Below are 20,761 nucleotides of genomic sequence, written 5' to 3'. Positions count from 1 at the left end.
GCCGGCGGGACCGCCCCAGGGCCACTCATGTTACAACGGTGTGTCTGACGTTGGGTGCGCACCACCACCGCCAGAGACACTACATTGTACTATGAGGGACCCAGTAGCAATGCCGTCAACCAAAAGCGAGCACACCCACCTCTTCAGACAAACAGCAGTCTCACGGGTGCTTGCGCCAAGTCGCGATACCACGGCCCCGTGTGGGGAGTTTGGCCATTTAGGGAGGTGTAAACATGTCGTATGCTGTACAATCTGCAGCAGCAAATTAGACATTAGAAAAGTAATTCACAGGCAAGAGCTTTTCATAGGAAAGCTAGGTGTCGGCCGGGCAAGGTGGGGCAAAAGATTTTGAAATCCAGTTGTGGTTCATTTTAATGAATGTTAGATCGTCAACATTTTGGGTAGCCAGACGAGTCCTTTTTTCGGTTAATATTGACCCTGCAGCACTGAATACTCTTTCTGATAGGACACTTGCTGCCGGGCAAGCAAGCTCCTGCAATGCATATTCTGCCAATTCTGGCCAGGTGTCTAATTTGGAGGCCCAGTAATCAAATGGGAATGACGGTTGAGGGAGAACATCGATAAGGGATGAAAAATAGTTAGTAACCATACTGGACAAATGTTGTCTCCTGTCACTTTCAATTGATGCAGCAGTACCTGTCCTGTCTGCGGTCATAGCAAAATCACTCCACAACCTGGTCAGAAAACCCCTCTGTCCAACGCCACTTCTGATGTGTGCACCCCTAACACTCCTAGTCTGCTGCCCCCTGGAGCTCGTGTGAGAACGATCACGTGCGCTGTGTGCTGGGAATGCCTGAAGCAAACGGTCAACAAGAGTTGATTGTTTGGTTGCTAATATTAGTTCCAAGTTCTCATGTGGCATAATATTTTGCAATTTGCCTTTATAGCGTGGATCAAGGAGGCAGGCCAACCAGTAATCGTCATCGTTCATCATTTTCGTAATGCGTGTGTCCCTTTGTAGGATACGTAAGGCATAATCCGCCATGTGGGCCAAAGTTCCACTTGTCAAATCTCCGGTTGTGATTGGTTGAGGGGCAGTTGCAGGCAAATCTACGTCACTTGTGTCCCTCAAAAAACCAGAACCCGGCCGTGACACGCAACCAATTTCCTGTGCCCCCGTGAAAGTTTCCGCATTAAAAATATACTCATCCCCATCATCCTCCTCGTCCTCCACCTCCTCTTCGCCCGCTACCTCGTCCTGTACACTGCCCTGACCAGACAATGGCTGACTGTCATCAAGGCTTCCCTCTTCCTCTGGTGCAGACGCCTGCTCCTTTATGTGCGTCAAACTTTGCATCAGCAGACGCATTAGGGGGATGCTCATGCTTATTACGGCGTTGTCTGCACTAACCAGCCGTGTGCATTCCTCAAAACACTGAAGGACTTGACACATGTCTTGTATCTTCGACCACTGCACACCTGACAACTCCATGTCTGCCATCCTACTGCCTGCCCGTGTATCCTCCCACAAATAAATAACAGCACGCCTCTGTTCGCACAGTCTCTGAAGCATGTGCAGTGTTGAGTTCCACCTTGTTGCAACGTCTATGATTAGGCGATGCTGGGGAAGGTTCAAAGACCGCTGATAGGTCTGCATACGGCTGGCGTGTACAGGCGAACGTCGGATATGTGAGCAAAGTGCACGCACTTTGAGGAGCAGGTCGGAGAACCCAGGATAAGTTTTCAATAAGCACTGCACCACCAGGTTTAAGGTGTGAGCCAGGCAAGGAATGTGTTTCAGTTGGGAAAGGGAGATGGCAGCCATGAAATTCCTTCCGTTATCACTCACTACCTTGCCTGCCTCAAGATCTACTGTGCCCAGCCACGACTGCGTTTCTTGTTGCAAGAACTCGGACAGAACTTCCGCGGTGTGTCTGTTGTCGCCCAAACACTTCATAGCCAATACAGCCTGCTGACGCTTGGCAGTAGCTGGCCCATAATGGGACAACTGGTGTGCAACAGTGTCATCTGCCGATGGAGTGGTTGGCCGACTGCGTTCTGTGGAAGAGCTGTAGCTTCTGCAGGAGGACGAGGAGGAGGAGGAGGGGGTGCGAACGCCTACAGCCAACTGTTTCCTAGACCGTGGGCTAGGCACAACTGTCCCTAAATTGATGTCGCCTGTGGACCCTGCATCCACCACATTCACCCAGTGTGCCGTGATGGACACATAACGTCCCTGGCCATGCCTACTGGTCCATGCATCTGTAGTCAGGTGCACCTTTGTACTCACAGATTGCCTGAGTGCATGGACGATGCGCTGTTTAACATGCTGGTGCAGGGCTGGGATGGCTTTTCTGGAAAAAAAGTGTCGACTGGGTAGCTCGTATCGTGGTTCAGCGTACTCCATCAGGGCTTTGAAAGCTTCGCTTTCAACTAACCGGTAGGGCATCATCTCTAACGAGATTAGTCTAGCTATGTGGGCGTTAAAACCCTGTGTACGCGGATGCGAGGATAAGTACTTCCTTTTTCTAACCAGAGTCTCATGTAGGGTGAGCTGGACTGGAGAGCTGTAGATCGTGGAACTTTCGGGTGTGCCGGTGGACATGGCAGACTGAGAGACGGTTGGAGACGGTATTGTTTCCGCCGGTGCCCTACATGCAATATTTCCTCCTACAAAACTGGTGATTCCCTGACCCTGACTGCTTTTGGCTGGCAAAGAAACCTGCACAGATACTGCCGGTGGTGCGGAAAATGGTGGCCTTACAGTGACGGAAGGGATGTTGCGTTGCTGACTAGCTTCATTGGCCGAGGGTGCTACAACCTTGAGGGACGTTTGGTAGTTAGTCCAGGCTTGAGAATGCATGGTGGTTAAGTGTCTATGCATGCAACTAGTATTTAGACTTTTCAGATTCTGACCTCTGCTTAAGCTAGTTGAACATTTTTGACAGATGACTTTGCGCTGATCAGTTGGATGTTGTTTAAAAAAATGCCAGACTGCACTCTTCCTAGACTCTGATCCCTTTTCAGGGATTGCAGACTGAGCTTTAACCGGATGGCAACGCTGTGCTCCAACAGGTTTTGGCTTTGACACGCGTTTTGGTCCAGATACGGGCCCGGCAGATGGAACCTGTTGCGATGTTGATGCCTGCTGCGGCCCCTCCTCCACCTCCGCTTCTGAACTACTGCCGCCTGCACCCTGTTCCCCCAATGGCTGCCAATCGGGGTCAATAACTGGGTCATCTATTACCTCCTCTTCGAGCTCGTGTGCAACTTCGTCTGTGTCACTGTGTCGGTCGGTGGTATAGCGTTCGTGGCGGGGCAACATAGTCTCATCAGGGTCTGATTGTGGATCTGTACCCTGAGAGGGCAATGTGGTGGTCTGAGTCAAAGGAGCAGCATAGTACTCTGGCTGTGGCTGTGCATCAGTGCACTCCATGTCAGAATATACTTGTAATGGGCATGGCCTGTTAAATGTTTCACTTTCTAAGCCAGGGACGGTATGTGTAAAGAGCTCCATGGAGTGACCCGTTGTGTCGCCTGCTGCATCCTTCTCTCTTGTTGTAGTTTTTGCTGAGGAGGACAAGGAAGCGACTTGTCCCTGACCGTGAACATCCACAAGCGACGCGCTGCTTTTACATTTACCAGTTTCGGAAGAGGAGGCAAAAGAGCTAGAGGCTGAGTCTGCAATGTAAGCCAAAACTTGCTGTTGCTGCTCCGCCTTTAAAAGCGGTTTTCCTACTCCCAGAAAAGAGAGCGTTCGAGGCCTTGTGTAGCCTGACGACGAAACTGGCTCCACAGCTCCAGACTTAGGTGGAATATTTTTATCCCCACGACCACCTGATGCTCCACTACCACTACCATCATTACCAGCTGACAATGAACGCCCACGACGACCTCTTGCACCAGACTTCCTCATTGTTTTAAAATCTTAACCAAAGTAACTTTATTTGTTGCTATCAAACAACTTACACGGTGAGCTATAACTTCAGTATGATTTCAATATCCCTTAACAGGTTGGTGAGACCACAAGGAAAATCAGGCACAATGTTACACACTCTGTTTTCTGTGGCACAAAATCACAGAGATGACACACACGCAGGACTGTCACTCAAGCACTAATGTCAATATTAATCTCCCACCTAATTTATTTATTTTTTTTTCTCAGGGAGACTTTAGAAACCAAATAATATTAAAAAAAAAAAAAAAAAAGGCTTTCTATGGCCCACAATTAGAGAGAGAGAGGTGGCACAACCAGGAGTCAAGACTGGCGCACAAGCTGAAAGGGCAATATTACTCTCCCACTGTTTTTTATGTTTTTTTTGTTTTTTTCAGGGAGACTTTAGAAACCAAATAATATTAAAAAAACCAAAAAAAAAAAAGGCTTTCTATGGCCCACTGAATGAGAGGGAGAGAGGTGGCACACCCAGGAGTCAAGACTGGCACACAAGCTGAAAGGGCAATATTACTCTCCCACTGTTTTTTTATGTATTTTTTGTTTTTTCAGGGAGACTTTAGAAACCCAATAATATTTAAAAAAAAAAATAAATAGGCTTTCTATGGCCCACTGAATGAGAGGGAGAGAGGTGGCACACCCAGGAGTCAAGACTGGCACACAAGCTGAAAGGGCAATATTACTCTCCCACTGTTTTTTTAGGTTTTTTTTTTTTTTTCAGGGAGAATTAGAAACCAAATAATATTAAAAAAAAAAAAATAGGCTTTCTATGGCCCACTGAATGAAAGGGAGAGAGGTGGCACACCCAGGAGTCAAGACTGGCACACAAGCTGAAAGGGCAATATTACTCTCCCACTGTTTTTTTATGTATTTTTTGTTTTTTCAGGGAGACTTTAGAAACCGAATAATATTTAAAAAAAAAAATAAATAGGCTTTCTATGGCCCACTGAATGAGAGGGAGAGAGGTGGCACACCCAGGAGTCAAGACTGGCACACAAGCTGAAAGGGCAATATTACTCTCCCACTGTTTTTTTAGGTTTTTTTTTTTTTTCAGGGAGACTTTAGAAACCAAATAATATTAAAAAAAAAAAAAAAAAAAAAAAAATAGGCTTGCTATAGCCCACTGAATGAGAGATAGCACACACAGCAGTGGCACACAAGCCCTGACTGAGGCCAATATTTTTCTCCCACTGATTGATGTAGTGTTTTTGTGTTGAGGTAGAATTTAGAACACAAATCACGGAAAAAATAAATAGGCTTTCTATGGCCCACTGAATGAAAGGGAGAGAGGTGGCACACCCAGGAGTCAAGACTGGCACACAAGCTGAAAGGGCAATATTACTCTCCCACTGTTTTTTTAGGTTTTTTTTTTTTTTCAGGGAGACTTTAGAAACCAAATAATATTAAAAAAAAAAAAAAAAAAAAAAAAATAGGCTTGCTATAGCCCACTGAATGAGAGATAGCACACACAGCAGTGGCACACAAGCCCTGACTGAGGCCAATATTTTTCTCCCACTGATTGATGTAGTGTTTTTGTGTTGAGGTAGAATTTAGAACACAAATCACGGAAAAAATAAATAGGCTTTCTATGGCCCACTGAATGAAAGGGAGAGAGGTGGCACACCCAGGAGTCAAGACTGGCACACAAGCTGAAAGGGCAATATTACTCTCCCACTGTTTTTTTATGTATTTTTTGTTTTTTCAGGGAGACTTTAGAAACCCAATAATATTTTAAAAAAAAAAAAAGGCTTTCTATGGCCCACAATTAGAGAGAGAGAGGTGGCACAACCAGGAGTCAAGACTGGCGCACAAGCTGAAAGGGCAATATTACTCTCCCACTGTTTTTTATGTTTTTTTTTGTTTTTTTCAGGGAGACTTTAGAAACCAAATAATATTAAAAAAACCAAAAAAAAAAAAGGCTTTCTATGGCCCACTGAATGAGAGGGAGAGAGGTGGCACACCCAGGAGTCAAGACTGGCACACAAGCTGAAAGGGCAATATTACTCTCCCACTGTTTTTTTATGTATTTTTTGTTTTTTTCAGGGAGACTTTAGAAACCCAATAATATTTAAAAAAAAAAATAAATAGGCTTTCTATGGCCCACTGAATGAGAGGGAGAGAGGTGGCACACCCAGGAGTCAAGACTGGCACACAAGCTGAAAGGGCAATATTACTCTCCCACTGTTTTTTTAGGTTTTTTTTTTTTTTCAGGGAGACTTTTGAAACCAAATAATATTAAAAAAAAAAAAAAAAAAAAAATATAGGCTTGCTATAGCCCACTGAATGAGAGATAGCGCACACACAGCAGTGGCACACAAGCCCTGACTGAGGCCAATATTTTTCTCCCACTGATTGATGTAGTGTTTCTGTGTTGAGGTAGATTTTAGAACACAAATCACGGAAAAAATAAATAGGCTTTCTATGGCCCACTCAGTGAGAGATGGCACACACAGGGATGGCACTGTAGCAGAAATGCCAATCTTAATCTCCCCCAAAAAAAAATCAAAAAAAAAAAAAAAACTGTCCTACAATTACTATCTCCCTGCAGTAATGTAAGCCAGGTATGGCAGGCAGCAATAGGAGTGGACTGATGCACAAATTAAATAAAAAGTGTGGACAAACAAAAAAGATAGCTGTGCAGAAAGGAAGGAACAAGAGGATATGTGCTTTGAAAAAAGCAGTTGGTTTCCACAGTGGCGTACACACAGCAATACAGCTATCACGGAGCCTTCTAGGGCAGCCCAATGAGCTACAGCGCTGAGGGGAAAAAAAAAAAAAAATAGCTTCCACTGTTCCTGCACACCGAAGGTGGTGTTGGACAGTGGAAATCGCTGCAGCACAAGCGGTTTGGTGGTTAGTGGACCCTGCCTAACGCTCTCCCTGCTTCTGATGAAGCGGCAGCAACCTGTCCCTAAGCTCAGATCAGCAGCAGTAAGATGGCGGTCGGCGGGAACGCCCCTTTATAGCCCCTGTGACGCCGCAGACAGCAAGCCAATCACTGCAATGCCCTTCTCTAAGATGGTGGGGACCAGGATCTATGTCATCACGCTGCCCACACTCTGCGTTCACCTTCATTGGCTGAGAAATGGCGCTTTTCGCGTCATTGAAACGCGACTTTGGCGCGAAAGTCGCGTACCGCATGGCCGACAAGCACAGGGGTCGGATCGGGTTTCATGAGACGCCGACTTAGCCAAAAGTCGGCGACTTTTGAAAATGATCGACCCGTTTCGCTCAACCCTACTCCTGGCTAAGGGAGAAAATCATCAGGTGGAGGAATAGTCAGTAAATGAGCCAAGGTCTGAGACAGGAACGATCTCTTGGCCACAGAAGCTGTGAACATGTGCGTTAACCAGGTAAAGCAGAACTTATAACTGGCAATGGGAGACGGACGCAGGGGTTTATATACTGAGCAACCCCAGCCAAGGTTTACAGAAGGAGTTAACAACCAAATTAAGGATAACCCCCATGTTCCCTGTTAAATAGCACTATTGTATTTTCGCCCCACATCGCCCATAACAAAGGTGCAGTACCGTCCCGCTACAGAAGTGGAAACACAGGAACGAGCATCGACATGGATGTTACAGGATGTCATGTGTTTGATATTATAAAGGACTGTGCCATGCAGAATTGTAGTCTGTTAAAGCCACCTGTGACCCAGTAGGAAAACTTTGTCCAATCCTCTCATCCAGCTGAAGGAAGAACTCGTCCACCAATAAACCTCTTCATTAGTCCAGTCCATGTGAGGAAAGTGGCGCACATACTTTATACAGACATCAGAGCCAGAACGGTGGCGCCTGGAGAGAGTAGTATAAAATGGGCTGAGGTCTCTATTTGGGGATCTGATTTGTGTTCTGAATTAATTTAGAGGTTTAAATATTTCCTGTATGGCCCAGCATATTGTAGCTATTACCCTGCTTTTATCTGTAGGAGTGTGAGACTGGATTTGGGAACATCGGTCAAAAACTGTGACTGATAAACTATAATTCACTTGTTGCAAGACTGATGTCCCGAAACATGGCGATCCGAAACCCAGATCCAAAGGCTCCGAAGAGTAACGTCAGGAAAATGTAGGCCAGGGCTATGGTGCTGCCTGCGGCCACACATGGTGGCCGAGCTATAGGCTGCTTTGTAGATGGATGTGACACAATGCTTCGGCTATCACAGGGTGAGATGACATTAAATCCTCTCGCCATTTACCGCTGCATGACAGACACATCATAATTACATGTTTATTGTCCCCTGGTTCGGGCTTTCGGCCGCCTATTTTAAACCAACGTCAATGTATTCATCTCTTCATGTCTATTTTTTATACAGGGTAGAGATCTTCTATCTGGAAAAGGTCCCAATGGAAGAGTAATAACAGGTAAATCTGTTTGTGAAAAAAAAAAAAAAAAGAACTTGATGGGATCAAAATGCAGGAAAATAAATCCACACGAGTGCAACAAGACAAGCGTGGAGCAAACCATCAGATTCCAGCTCTCATGTTTTAGAGTTGGCCAGCACTTCTGTTCTGTGACTCTCCTGCTCTCCACTGATGATCTGGAGGCACCTAAACCCAATCTATGCTTGGTGGCCTTCACTTTGTGAAGAATTCACTATATTTTCTGATTTCATAGTATTCTATGGTTTCCTGAAAGTGACATCTTTATTACATAATATGGTATAAAACATGTAATTATCTCTTTGCTTCTGCTGGAGCAACGATCAATTTTAGGCACCTTATCTGTGCAAGATTTATACAATGCGGCCACGAAGGAAGGAGAAGAGACTTTCCTCTCTCCATTCATGGTATCTGAGTGCAATTCCCTCCCTGCTGTTATCTCTAAGGGCTGCTTCAGAAATAAGGTCCAAGCATGGACAGGCCGCGAGTCTCCTTACTCAAACTCAGCATCCTCACAGGCATATAGGAGGCTGCTGAGTATCCGCGGACAGTCCATGCATTGCGGGCCTAGTTTCACAGATGTCTATGGGAGCCCTAACACTAAGGGCTCATTTCCACTGGCGAGGAAAACGGACGAGTGCAATCCGATAAAAAATCGGATTGCACTCGGACCAATGTTATTCAATAGGTGTCTTTTCATTTGCGATTTTTTTCTCAGCCGAAATCGGACTGAGAAAAAAATCGCAGCATGCTGCGATTTGCTGCGAGTCTCGGACGAGACTCCCCAATGCAAGTCAATGGGTGCGAGAAAAAAATCGCACAGCACTCGCACCATGCGAGTTCTGTCCGATTTTTACGCACCGGTGTCCTTTGAAAAGCCGGTAATTCAGCGCGGTGTACAGTAAAATCACACTGACAGGTTAGAATAGAGTAGATATATACACATAGAATAGGTATATATACATATATATATGTCAGTGAGACACCTATATATGTATATTTATATTTAATGCAGCGCTAGATAGCATTAAAGCCGCTAATTCAATTGCCGGCTTTTCATTTCTCCTGCCTAAACCCGACATGATATGAAACATGGTTTACATACAGTAAACCATCTCATATCCCCCTTTTTTTTGCATATTCCACACTACTAATGTTAATAGTGTGTATGTGCAAAATTTCGGCGCTGTAGCTATTAAATTTAAGGGTTAAATCGCGGAAAAAATTGGCGTGGGCTCCCACGCAATTTTCTCCGCCAGAGTAGTAAAGCCAGTGACTGAGGGCAGATATTAATAGCCAGGAGAGGGTCCATGGTTATTGGCCCCCCCGTGGCTAAAAACATCTGCCCCCAGCCACCCCAGAAAAGGCACATCTGGAAGATGCGCCTATTCTGGCACTTGGCCACTCTCTTCCCACTCCCTGTAGCGGTGGGATATGGGGTAATGAAGGGTTAAGGCTACGTTCACATTTGCGTTGTGCGCCGCAGCGTCGGCGCCGCAACGCACAACGCAAACAAAAACGCAGCAAAACGCATGCACAACGCTGCGTTTTGCGCCGCATGCGTCCTTTTTTTCATTGATTTTGGACGCAGCAAAAATGCAACTTGCTGCGTCCTCTGCGCCCGGACGCGGGCGCCGCAGGGACGCATGCGGCGCAAAACGCAAGTGCGACGCATGTCCATGCGCCCCCATGTTAAATATAGGGGCGCATGACGCATGCGGCGACGCTGCGGCGCCCGACGCTGCGGCGCGGACCGCAAATGTGAACGTAGCCTAATGCCACCTTGCTATTGTAAGGTGACATTAAGCCAGATTAATAATGGAGAGGCGTCAATTATGACACCTATCCATTATTAATCCAATTGTTTGAAAGGGTTAAAAAAAACACACACACACACATGATTTAAAAGTATTTTAATGAAATAAACACAGCGGTTGTTTTAATATTTTATTGCTCTCTCAATCCATTTGCAGGCCCTCGCTTGGCAAAATAAAAACGCACAAGATACATACCTTCTGATGTCCTATCACGTCCAACGAGGTAATCCATCTGAAGGGGTTAACTAATATTACAGGCACGAGCTGCGATAAACCACTCGCTCGTGCCTGTAATCCCCGGGTGCTGAAAGGAAAGCTGGATCTGTACTTACATTGAGTCGCGGTGATGCGCCCCTGCTGGATGTCCTCATGAACTGCAGCCTGGGAACTTTTTCCCACGCTCCAGGTCATATGAGGACATCCACCAGGGGGCGCATCACCGCGAATGAAGGTAACTATAGGTCATTGACCTACATTTCCTTCATTCGCCGGGGATTACAGGCACGAGCACACAGCTGCATTAGCAGGGCTCGTGCCTGTAAAATATTTTAACCCCTTCAGATGGATTACCTCGTGGGACGTGACAGTTCATCAGAGAGGGTATGTATATTGTTGGTTTATTATTTTTCCAAGCGAGAGTCATCACATGGATTGAGAGAGCAATAAAATATTAAAACAACCTGTGTGTTTATTTCATTAAAATACTTTTTAATCATGTGTGTGTGTTTTTTTAACCCTTTCATACAATTGGATTAATAATGGATAGGTGTCATAATTGACGGCTGTCCATTATTAATCTGGCTTAATGTCACCTTACAATAGCAAGGTGACATTAACCCTTCATTACCCCATATCCCACCGCTACAGGGAGTGGGAAGAGAGAGGCCAAGTGCCAGAATTGGCGCATCTTCCAGATGTGCCTTTTCTGGGGTGGCTGGGGGCAGATGTTTTTAGCCACGGGGGGCCAATAACCATGGACCCTCTCCTGGCTATTAATATCTGCCCTCAGTCACTGGCTTTACCACTCTGGCGGAGAAAATTGCGCGGGAGCCCACGCCAATTTTTTCCGCAATTTAACCCTTTAATTTCATAGCAAGAGCCCCCAAATTTGACACACAGACACTTGTTACATTAGTGAAGAGGAATATGTAATAAAAGACGGGATCTGAGATGGTTTACTGTATGTAAACCATGTCTCATATCCTGTCGGGTTTGTGAAGGAGAAGTAAAAAGCCGGCAATTGAATTAGTTGCTTTTATACTATCTTGCGCTGCATTAAAAATAAATATACATATATAGGTGTCTCACTGACATATATATATGTATATATTCCTATTCTATGTGTATATATCTTCTCTATTCTAACCTGTCAGTGTGATTTTACTGTACACAGCGCTGATTTGCCGGCTTTTCAAAGGACACCGGTGCGTAAAAATCGGACAGCAATACGGATGTCATACAGATGTCAGACGGATGTTGCGATAAAAAATCGCATGACACTCGCATGATTTTCCTCCGTTTTTTCGGTCCGTTAATCGGACCGATTTGTCTCTCGCCAGTGGAAATGAGCCCTAAGAGAAGGGGAACGACAGAGTGAGAGAGGGCTCTCGTGGATTTTGTAACATTTTTTGCACAGAATTTATCTAGATAAAGCACTTACAGATTCTCTGTAGCATCAAGGTGGTGGAATATTTTAATTAAAACGATTAAGAAAATGTCTTAATTTTGCATTTAGGAAGTAAATAAATAATAAAATGTATTTGCAAAGTTGCCCAAAGCCTTTAGGATGAGCCATCATACCCAGTCCATTTCCCTCGCACAGTGCTATCAATGGGGCTCGGGAACCTGGAATCAGAGAGGAGTCTATAGTATATGGCAAGCGAGGATTCTGTCTCCAGATTTTGGGGGATCCGATGTTTGTCTATGATATGATGATTAGACCGGATTCTTCCTTAAACCACTTTTTTTCTAATCAGTCTACAAAGGCCCCACTCCCCCTGCGAACACCGGATACCACAGGTATCAATTCCGTCTGTACCTGCAGCCTCCAGGTTCTTTCCCTTCTCTCCCATCCTCTGAAGAGAAATCTCGAGGTACGTTATCTCCTCAGTACCTAAATCAAAATGAAAAGGTTATTTTCTGCATTCATAGTGTCAGTACTTGTTATAGACATATTGCCTATTATTTTCGGATATCCACTAGCCCCGGTTACCAGTAATCTTGCTATCAAATGGATAGATAGTAGTGATGAGCGAATGTCCTTGGATAAGGTGTTATCTGAGCATGCTCGGGTGCTAACAGAGTGTCTGCGGCGTGCTCGAATAATATGCTCCATTCCCAGCTGCTGCTTGTCTTGCGGCTGTTCGACGGACACAACACATGGAAGGACAATCTAACAAACAGGCAATCCCTGCATGTGTGGTGGCTGTCGAACAGCAGTGAGACAAGCCGGCTCTGGGACTTCAGCATATTTTCCGAGTGCGCCAAATACACTCGGTTTGCACTCATGCATGCTCAGATAACACCTCTGCCCAGCACGTTCGCTCATCACTAAGAGATAGATAGATATAGAGCTCAAAGTGTTAGATAATATGGAAAAAGGGGGATACCAGAACTCCATACCCGATCCACTTCATTAAGAGAGTACCAGGCAAAAAATGGAATTACGGGTGAATTTTTGCATCCGCGTTCCAAAGAAAGTTGTTGCACATCGGTTGCAGAATAAAGCGGTGATGGAGCAGTTATGTTCAGGACAATCGGAGGGTCTTGAAGGGACAAAACATTTCAGGCTTTAATAACGCCCACCGGTGCGCCGACCCATTAATCTCTTGTACTCCTGCCATAATATTAATTGAATTTCTTGAAAAAATGCAAGGATGGCAAAAAAAGTGTAATATCCCCACCAAACTATGTCTCTCCCATCTGAGGTAACATTATTAACCCTTCCCTACTTCTGTACTACATTGAAAATGAATACTAAACAATAAAACCCAAAATAGTGTGATGTCCCTCCCCTCCCCCTCTTGAAAGTCCAAACCACCTCTTTAAAAGAAATCTCCACTTATAGGTGCCTATATACCTTAGATAGCTGTCGGCCGTATAGTTGTTCAGCTGACCGCAATGTTCCTTGACTCCCTCATACACATGAATACCAGGTTCGGCTGAGAGTTCATGTGTTCTCTATGGGGAGAGAGGATTGAGCAGCTGCCAGACATCCCAAACTGGACAATCTTTTTCTCACCTGAGATCAGAGGCGTAGCTAGAGGTTTGGTCCGGGGGGGGGGGGGGGGGGCGAAGCTTCTGAGTGGGCCCCTAACCAGGTAACCTTGATTACAACTCGGTGACGTGCCCTAATAGTGGAGGAGAACCTCAGCAGATGACCGCGCTGTTACTGAAGATAATCTCTATATAGAGACCAATATGGATATTACCGCCATATGGTCAGTGGTAAATACCAGCCCTACAGAACATATAAGAGATCACTGCACAGTTACAGATAATGACTTACCGCTGACGTCCTTTCTAATGGAATCGTTCACTTTTCCCGTCTTTCCCATCTGGTCCAGACCGACATGACAACTTCTTCCAGCAACGACTCACCTGCAGAGAATACAACAAAAACACATTTCACTTCTCATATTCCAGCCCCATCACCATCTATAACCAACCTGCACAAACTCCTCATCCTGCTGATACCCCAATACTGAGCCGCTGCTGCCGTATGTGTCCCTATTACTGCCCCTGATACCCCAATACTGAGCCGCTGCTGCCGTATGTGTCCCTATTACTGCCCCTGATACCCCAATACTGAGCCGCTGCTGCCGTATGTGTCCCTATTACTGCCCCTGATACCCCAATACTGAGCCGCTGCTGCCGTATGTGTCCCTATTACTGCACCTGATACCCCAATACTGAGCCGCTGCTGCCGTATGTGTCCCTATTACTGCACCTGATACCCCAATACTGAGCCGCTGCTGCCGTATGTGTCCCTATTACTGCACCTGATACCCCAGTATTGAGCCGCTGCTGCCGTATGTGTCCCTATTACTGCCCCTGATACCCCAATACTGAGCCGCTGCTGCCGTATGTGTCCCTATTACTCCACCTGATACCCCAATACTGAGCCGCTGCTGCCGTATGTGTCCCTATTACTGCCCCTGATACCCCAATACTGAGCCGCTGCTGCCGTATGTGTCCCTATTACTGACCCTGATACCCCAATACTGAGCCGCTGCTGCCGTATGTGTCCCTATTACTGCACCTGATACCCCAATACTGAGCCGCTGCTGCCGTATGTGTCCCTATTACTGCACCTGATACCCCAATACTGAGCCGCTGCTGCCGTATGTGCCCCTATTACTGCACCTGATACCCCAATACTGAGCCGCTGCTGCCGTATGTGTCCCTATTACTGACCCTGATACCCCAATACTGAGCTGCTGCTGCCGTATGTGTCCCTATTACTGACCCTGATACCCCAATACTGAGCCGCTGCTGCTGTATGTGTCCCTATTACTGCACCTGACACCCCAATACTGAGCCGCTGCTGCCCTGTGTCCCCATTACTGCACCTGATACCCCAATACTGAGCCGCTGCTGCCGTATGTGTCCCTATTACTGACCCTGATACCCCAATACTGAGCCGCTGCTGCCGTATGTGTCCCTATTACTGCACCTGATACCCCAATACTGAGCCGCTGCTGCCGTATGTGTCCCTATTACTGCACCTGATACCCCAATACTGAGCCGCTGCTGCCGTATGTGCCCCTATTACTGCACCTGATACCCCAATACTGAGCCGCTGCTGCCGTATGTGTCCCTATTACTGACCCTGATACCCCAATACTGAGCTGCTGCTGCCGTATGTGTCCCTATTACTGACCCTGATACCCCAATACTGAGCCGCTGCTGCTGTATGTGTCCCTATTACTGCACCTGACACCCCAATACTGAGCCGCTGCTGCCCTGTGTCCCCATTACTGCACCTGCTGTGTGGTTCTTTGTGCCTTCTAAATTCTAAAGCAACTCTCTACAATATAGTAATGCCCGGTGCAAGTGCCCTAGAAAATAGTGCCCATATTTTGCCCCTAGAAAGTAATATTGCCCTGTGTGTCCCTTTGATAGCCACAGTAACCTGAGTTCACCTATAACAATAAGTGCCCACTTTACATTTAATAAAGTCCCGAGTCTGCCCTCTGTACAGCTCCCCTATACACAGCATGATGCTCTCTTATACACAGTATAATGCCCCCTCACTATATAGTACCACCCACACAGTATACTGACTCCTCAGTAGCCCTCAAACTGTTTGATGGCTCCAACAATGTATAATGACCCCCACACAGTAATCTCCATACTGTATGATGGCCCCATAGATAGCCTCCATATACAGTAGCATAATGCACCAAATAGTCCACAATATAGTATAATGCACTCCCCACAGGCAGACTCTATAGCATAAGGCAGCCCCCATAGGCAGACACTGTAATAAGGCAGCACCCCCATATAGGCAGACCCTGTAATAAGGCAGTACCCCCCCATAGGCAGACTCTGTAATAAGGCAACCCCCATAGTCAGACCCTGTAATAAGGCAGCCCCCATAGTCAGACCCTGTAATAAGGCAGCACCCCCATAGTCAGACCCTGTAATAAGGCAGTACCCCCCATAGGCAGACACTAATAAGGCAGCACCCCCATAGGCAGACCCTGTAATAAGGCAGACACTGTAATAAGGCAGCACCCCCATAGGCAGACCCTGTAATAAGGCAGACCCTGTAATAAGGCAGCACCCTCATAGGCAGACCCTGTAATAAGGCAGCACCCCTGTAGTCAGACCCTGTAATAAGGCAGCACCCCCATAGACCCTGTAATAAGGCAGCACCCCTGTAGTCAGACCCTGTAATGAGGCAGCACACCCATAGTCAGACCCTGTAATAAGGCAGCACCCCCATAGTCAGACCCTGTAATAAGGCAGCACCCCCATAGTCAGACCCTGTAAAAAGGCAGCACCCCCATAGTCAGACCCTGTAATGAGGCAGCACCCCTATAGTCAGACCCTGTAATAAGGCAGCACCCCTATAGTCACACCCTGTAATAAGGCAGCCCTCATAGTCAGACCCTGTAATGAGGCAGCACCCCTTTAGTCAGACCCTGTAATAAGGCAGCCCCCCATAGGCAGACCCTGTAATAAGGCAGCACCCCCATAGGCAGACCCTGTAATAAGGCAGCACCCCCATAGTCAGACCCTGTAATGAGGCAGCACCCCTATAGTCAGACCCTGTAATAAGGCAGCACCCCTATAGTCAGACCCTGTAATAAGGCAGCACCCCTATAGTCAGACCCTGTAATAAGGCAGCCCTCATAGTCAGACCCTGTAATGAGGCAGCACCCCTTTAGTCAGACCCTGTAATAAGGCAGCCCCTATAGGCAGACCCTGTAATGAGGCAGCACCCCTATAGTCAGACCCTGTAATAAGGCAGCACCCCTATAGTCAGACCCTGTAATAAGGCAGCCCTCATAGTCAGACCCTGTAATGAGGCAGCACCCCTTTTGTCAGACCCTGTAATAAGGCAGCCCCCATAGGCAGACCCTGTAATAAGGCAGCACCCCTATAGTCAGACCCTGTAATAAGGCAGCCCTCATAGTCAGACCCTGTAATGAGGCAGCACCCCTTTAGTCAGACCCTGTAATAAGGCAGCCCCCATAGGCAGACCCTGTAATGAGGCAGCACCCCTATAGTCAGACCCTGTAATAAGGCAGCACCCCTATAGTCAGACACTGTAATAAGGCAGCCCTCATAGTCAGACCCTGTAATGAGGCAGCACCCCTTTAGTCAGACCCTGTAATAAGGCAGCCCCCCTTTAGGCAGATCCTGTAATAAGGCAGCACCCCTATAGGCAGACCCTGTAATAAGGCAGCCCCCCCATAGTCAGACCCTGTAATAAGGCAGCACCCCTATAGGCAGACCCTGTAATAAGGCAGCACCCCTATAGGCAGACCCTGTAAAAAGGCAGCACCCCCATAGTCAGACCCTATAATAAGGCAGCACCCCTATAGTCAGACCTTGTAATAAGGCAGCCCCCCTTTAGGCAGATCCTGTAATAAGGCAGCACCCCTATAGGCAGACCCTGTAATAAGGCAGCCCCCCCATAGTCAGACCCTGTAATAAGGCAGCACCCCTATAGGCAGACCCTGTAATAAGGCAGCACCCCTATAGGCAGACCCTGTAAAAAGGCAGCACCCCCATAGTCAGACCCTATAATAAGGCAGCACCCCTATAGTCAGACCTTGTAATAAGGCAGCCACCATAATCAGATGCTGTAATGAGGCAGCACCCCTTTAGTCAGACCCTGTAATAAGGCAGCCCCCCCATAGACAGACCCTGTAAAAAGGCAGCCCCCTATAGGCAGACCCTGTAATAAGGCAGCACCCCAATAGGCAGGCCCTGTAATAAGGCAGCTCCCCTATAGGCAGACCCTGTAATAAGGCAGCCCCCCCCCATAGTCAGACCCTGTAATAAGACAGCACCCCTACAGGCAGACCCTGTAATAAGGCAGCACCCCTATAGGCAGACCCTGTAATAATGTCACTTGACTGCCCCGGTCCCAGCGCCGGCAATGAAGACTTGTATGCCCAAACTTCAGGTTTGTACCCCAAGGCCAGACAACCCCTTTGATGACTGCAGTGGCAATAACTCCCTCCAAGCTCCAATCATTGGAGGTGGAGTTATGGAAACGGCCAAGAGAAGCTAAACTACGCTGCTTCCATAACTCCTACAGAACTGAATGGGGGTTATGGAAACAAAGCAGCGCTCCGTATTGTACTGTGTTTCATTCATTTCTATTGGCGTTATAGACACGGAGTAGCATGACCGCTCTCGGCTGTTTCCTTAGCTCCACCACAAGTAGTCGGAGCCTGGATGGAGTTATTCCTATCTCAGTCAATAAGGGCTTAGATGGGAATAATCCTTTTAGTCTCATACAATAGGGTATGTGGCATCCACAGCCCTTCACCAGTGATGCAAGGAATGACGGGAGCAGGGGTTGGGCTGACAACAAGAGGGATGTTTTGTAGTCAGGTTCTTGTTTCCTTGTGCGTGCGCTGTAAGTTGCCCTTCTGAGTACACATGCTTCACTGTGCTGCTCCATATATGCCTCCCATCGACACTGTACCCCCGAACACTTCCAGGGGTACAGTGTCGAGGGGTCACGCACGTGCAGTAATAGTGCTGAATGTAACCTCGCTGGTACGAGATTTGGCAAAGTATGGACGTGAATCTTCCAGGCTCATTGCCATGTGGCGCACAAGGTGGCTTGTGACAGCTTCAGGCGCTTTATAGCGTACAATAATAAAAATTATGACCCTGATTCATCATTTACTTTCTAGTGGTATTCGCTGACATTTATTGCGCCAAATTTACCAAAATGGCACACGCAGCTCATAAATTTGGTACAAAGCCAAATAGTCTTTTTCCTGTCGCTTATCATTTCAGCAACTTTTTAAAATGTTTAAAAAGATGAGTCCTATGATTAAGGTGCAGAAAATGACTCCAGTGACAGCCATATGCCTTATTGAGCTGTAGGAGACGGCCCATTTCATGAGGTCATGATAATATTAATCTTCTGTTGCAGGTAACTTTGACCCTGATGAATTCGCATCGCTCTACAGCTTGGGTAGACCAGTGGCCACCACTCAATTTACGGCCCAGAATTCCCAACAAAAGGATACCGTGTCCTTCTGAAAAGGTCAGGTCACCCTGTAACACCCCTGCTGCTCACCTCGCCCCGCAAAGCTACATCAGTATGTCGTCAGATCGATGTTCTCGCATTGTGCCGCAGCAGAAGAGATTACCGTCCTTGGTCAATGATTCATTTTATTCTGGTCTATTCATTTCCAGCAGAAGGTCTCTAATAAATAGAAATGTCTTCAGTCTTTCTTCTTATAGTTGTGTTTCTTTTATTAAACTTTTAGAATTAAAATCGGATATTGACATCAGCCAACGTTATGGCATAGAGCTATGATTGGCATAACATTCTGAATGGTGGGGGTCTGACACCTGAGACCCCCTCCATTCCTGTTGTGTCCTACTTAGTGGCACTGCTGGTGAACCGCTGTGCAGAGTTGCAGGACCGCTCCGATCAAGGATAGTGGGAATGTCGCACTTCCCTGCACAGCAATTGGCCTAGACCAGGGGGTGGGCAATTAACTTTCCCAAGGGGACACATGAGAGACCATGTCTGTTGTGAAGCGATGAACCAATAGAATTAAATTAATTCTGCTCAGTATTAAAATATTAAAATTAATAGGTGCCGCCTCGCCTCTCTTCTTGTGATGCCGTCCTTCTTGCTTTGTGTGGATGACGCGTCCCTCTTTGGGCTTCTGCGCAGGCATACCACAAATTACTGTTCTGTGCATGCGCTGGGAAAGGCCACAGAGTGCAAGCGCTCGCACATTACAGTACTTTGCTCTGCCGAGGCAGGGTAGAGAGAAGTACGCCTGCGCAGGAGTGCGGATGGTGACATTGTGTGGATGACGTAGGGACGCATCATCCACACGGAGGAGGATGGTATCGCAAGAAGAGAGCAGGCGCTGGACGAAGAAAAGCGACGCCGACCGGACCGTGCCGCAGGTGAGTATAATAAAAGGTCTTGCTGTCACATGGTACTGAAAGGTGTTGCCGTAGGTTATATCGTAAAAAACTTGTGACAGATTCCCTTTAGTATGCAGACACCCCCATATACAATATGAGACTCCACACAGCCCCTATATAATATATGAGCCCCTACATAGCCCCTTATATACAGTATGAGACCAACAAAGCCCACTATATATACAGTGGGAGACCCCCACATAACTTACTGTATACAGTGAGACCCCACATAGTCTCTTATGTACAGTATGAAAACCTCACATAGCCTCTGTATATACAATATGAGACCCCACACAACCCCTATATACAGTATGAGCCCCTATATACAATATGAGCCCCTACATAGCCCCTTATATACAGTATGAGACCCAACAGAGCCCACTATATACAGTGGGAGACCCCCACATAACTTACTATATACAATGAGACCCCACATAACCTCTTATATACAGTATGAGAACCTCACATAGCCTCTGTATATACAATATGAGACCCCACACAACCAGTTTGAGCCCCTATATACAATATGAGCTCCTACATAGCCACCTATATGCAGTATGAGACCCCACATAGCCCACTATATACAGTGGGAGACCCCCACATAACCTATATACAGAAAGAGCACACTATATACAGTGAGAGCCCACATAGCCTCTTATATAGTGTGAGAACCCCACATAGCCTCTATATATACAATATGAGCCCTCATATTGCCTCCCCAATACAGTATGAGCCCTCACGTAGCTCCATAAATACAGTGTGAGACCCCCACATAGCCCTCTGAGGATGCAGGTAGCTGTGATATCAGGACGCGGTGATTGGCGAGGGCATGGTGCGGCCTGTAGGCCACTGTTTCCAGCCTTTCAGTTTGTTTCAGTCCGCAGGCGGAACTGGAACAGCCAAAGGGACGGCTGTGGCTTGCGTGCTGCACTTTGCTTTGAAAAGCAAGAATCAAGCAAAAGCAATAACTTGCATAAAGTTTCTTAAGGCTGTATCACACAT

At 46.8% G+C, this 20,761-nt stretch overlaps 1 protein-coding gene across 1 annotated transcript in view; it reads left to right on the top strand.

Annotated features, from left to right (window-relative positions):
- PEBP4 (phosphatidylethanolamine binding protein 4) overlaps nt 1-19,041 on the top strand; it is a 100,210-nt gene extending 81,169 nt beyond the window's left edge. Inside the window, exons 5-7 of the mRNA XM_077262176.1 lie at nt 8,228-8,276; nt 12,088-12,204; nt 18,741-19,041. Of these exons, the coding sequence (XP_077118291.1) occupies nt 8,228-8,276; nt 12,088-12,204; nt 18,741-18,850 (276 nt within the window). The 3' untranslated portion in view covers nt 18,851-19,041. The remainder of the gene's footprint in view (nt 1-8,227; nt 8,277-12,087; nt 12,205-18,740) is intronic.
- The last annotated feature ends 1,720 nt before the right edge of the window (nt 19,042-20,761 follow it).

Source organism: Ranitomeya variabilis, chromosome 5 (genome assembly GCF_051348905.1).
Source record: "Ranitomeya variabilis isolate aRanVar5 chromosome 5, aRanVar5.hap1, whole genome shotgun sequence".
NCBI classification, from domain to species: domain Eukaryota; kingdom Metazoa; phylum Chordata; class Amphibia; order Anura; family Dendrobatidae; genus Ranitomeya; species Ranitomeya variabilis.
Note: the sequence above shows the minus strand (reverse complement) of the source record. Positions and strands in the feature narration are given on the sequence as shown.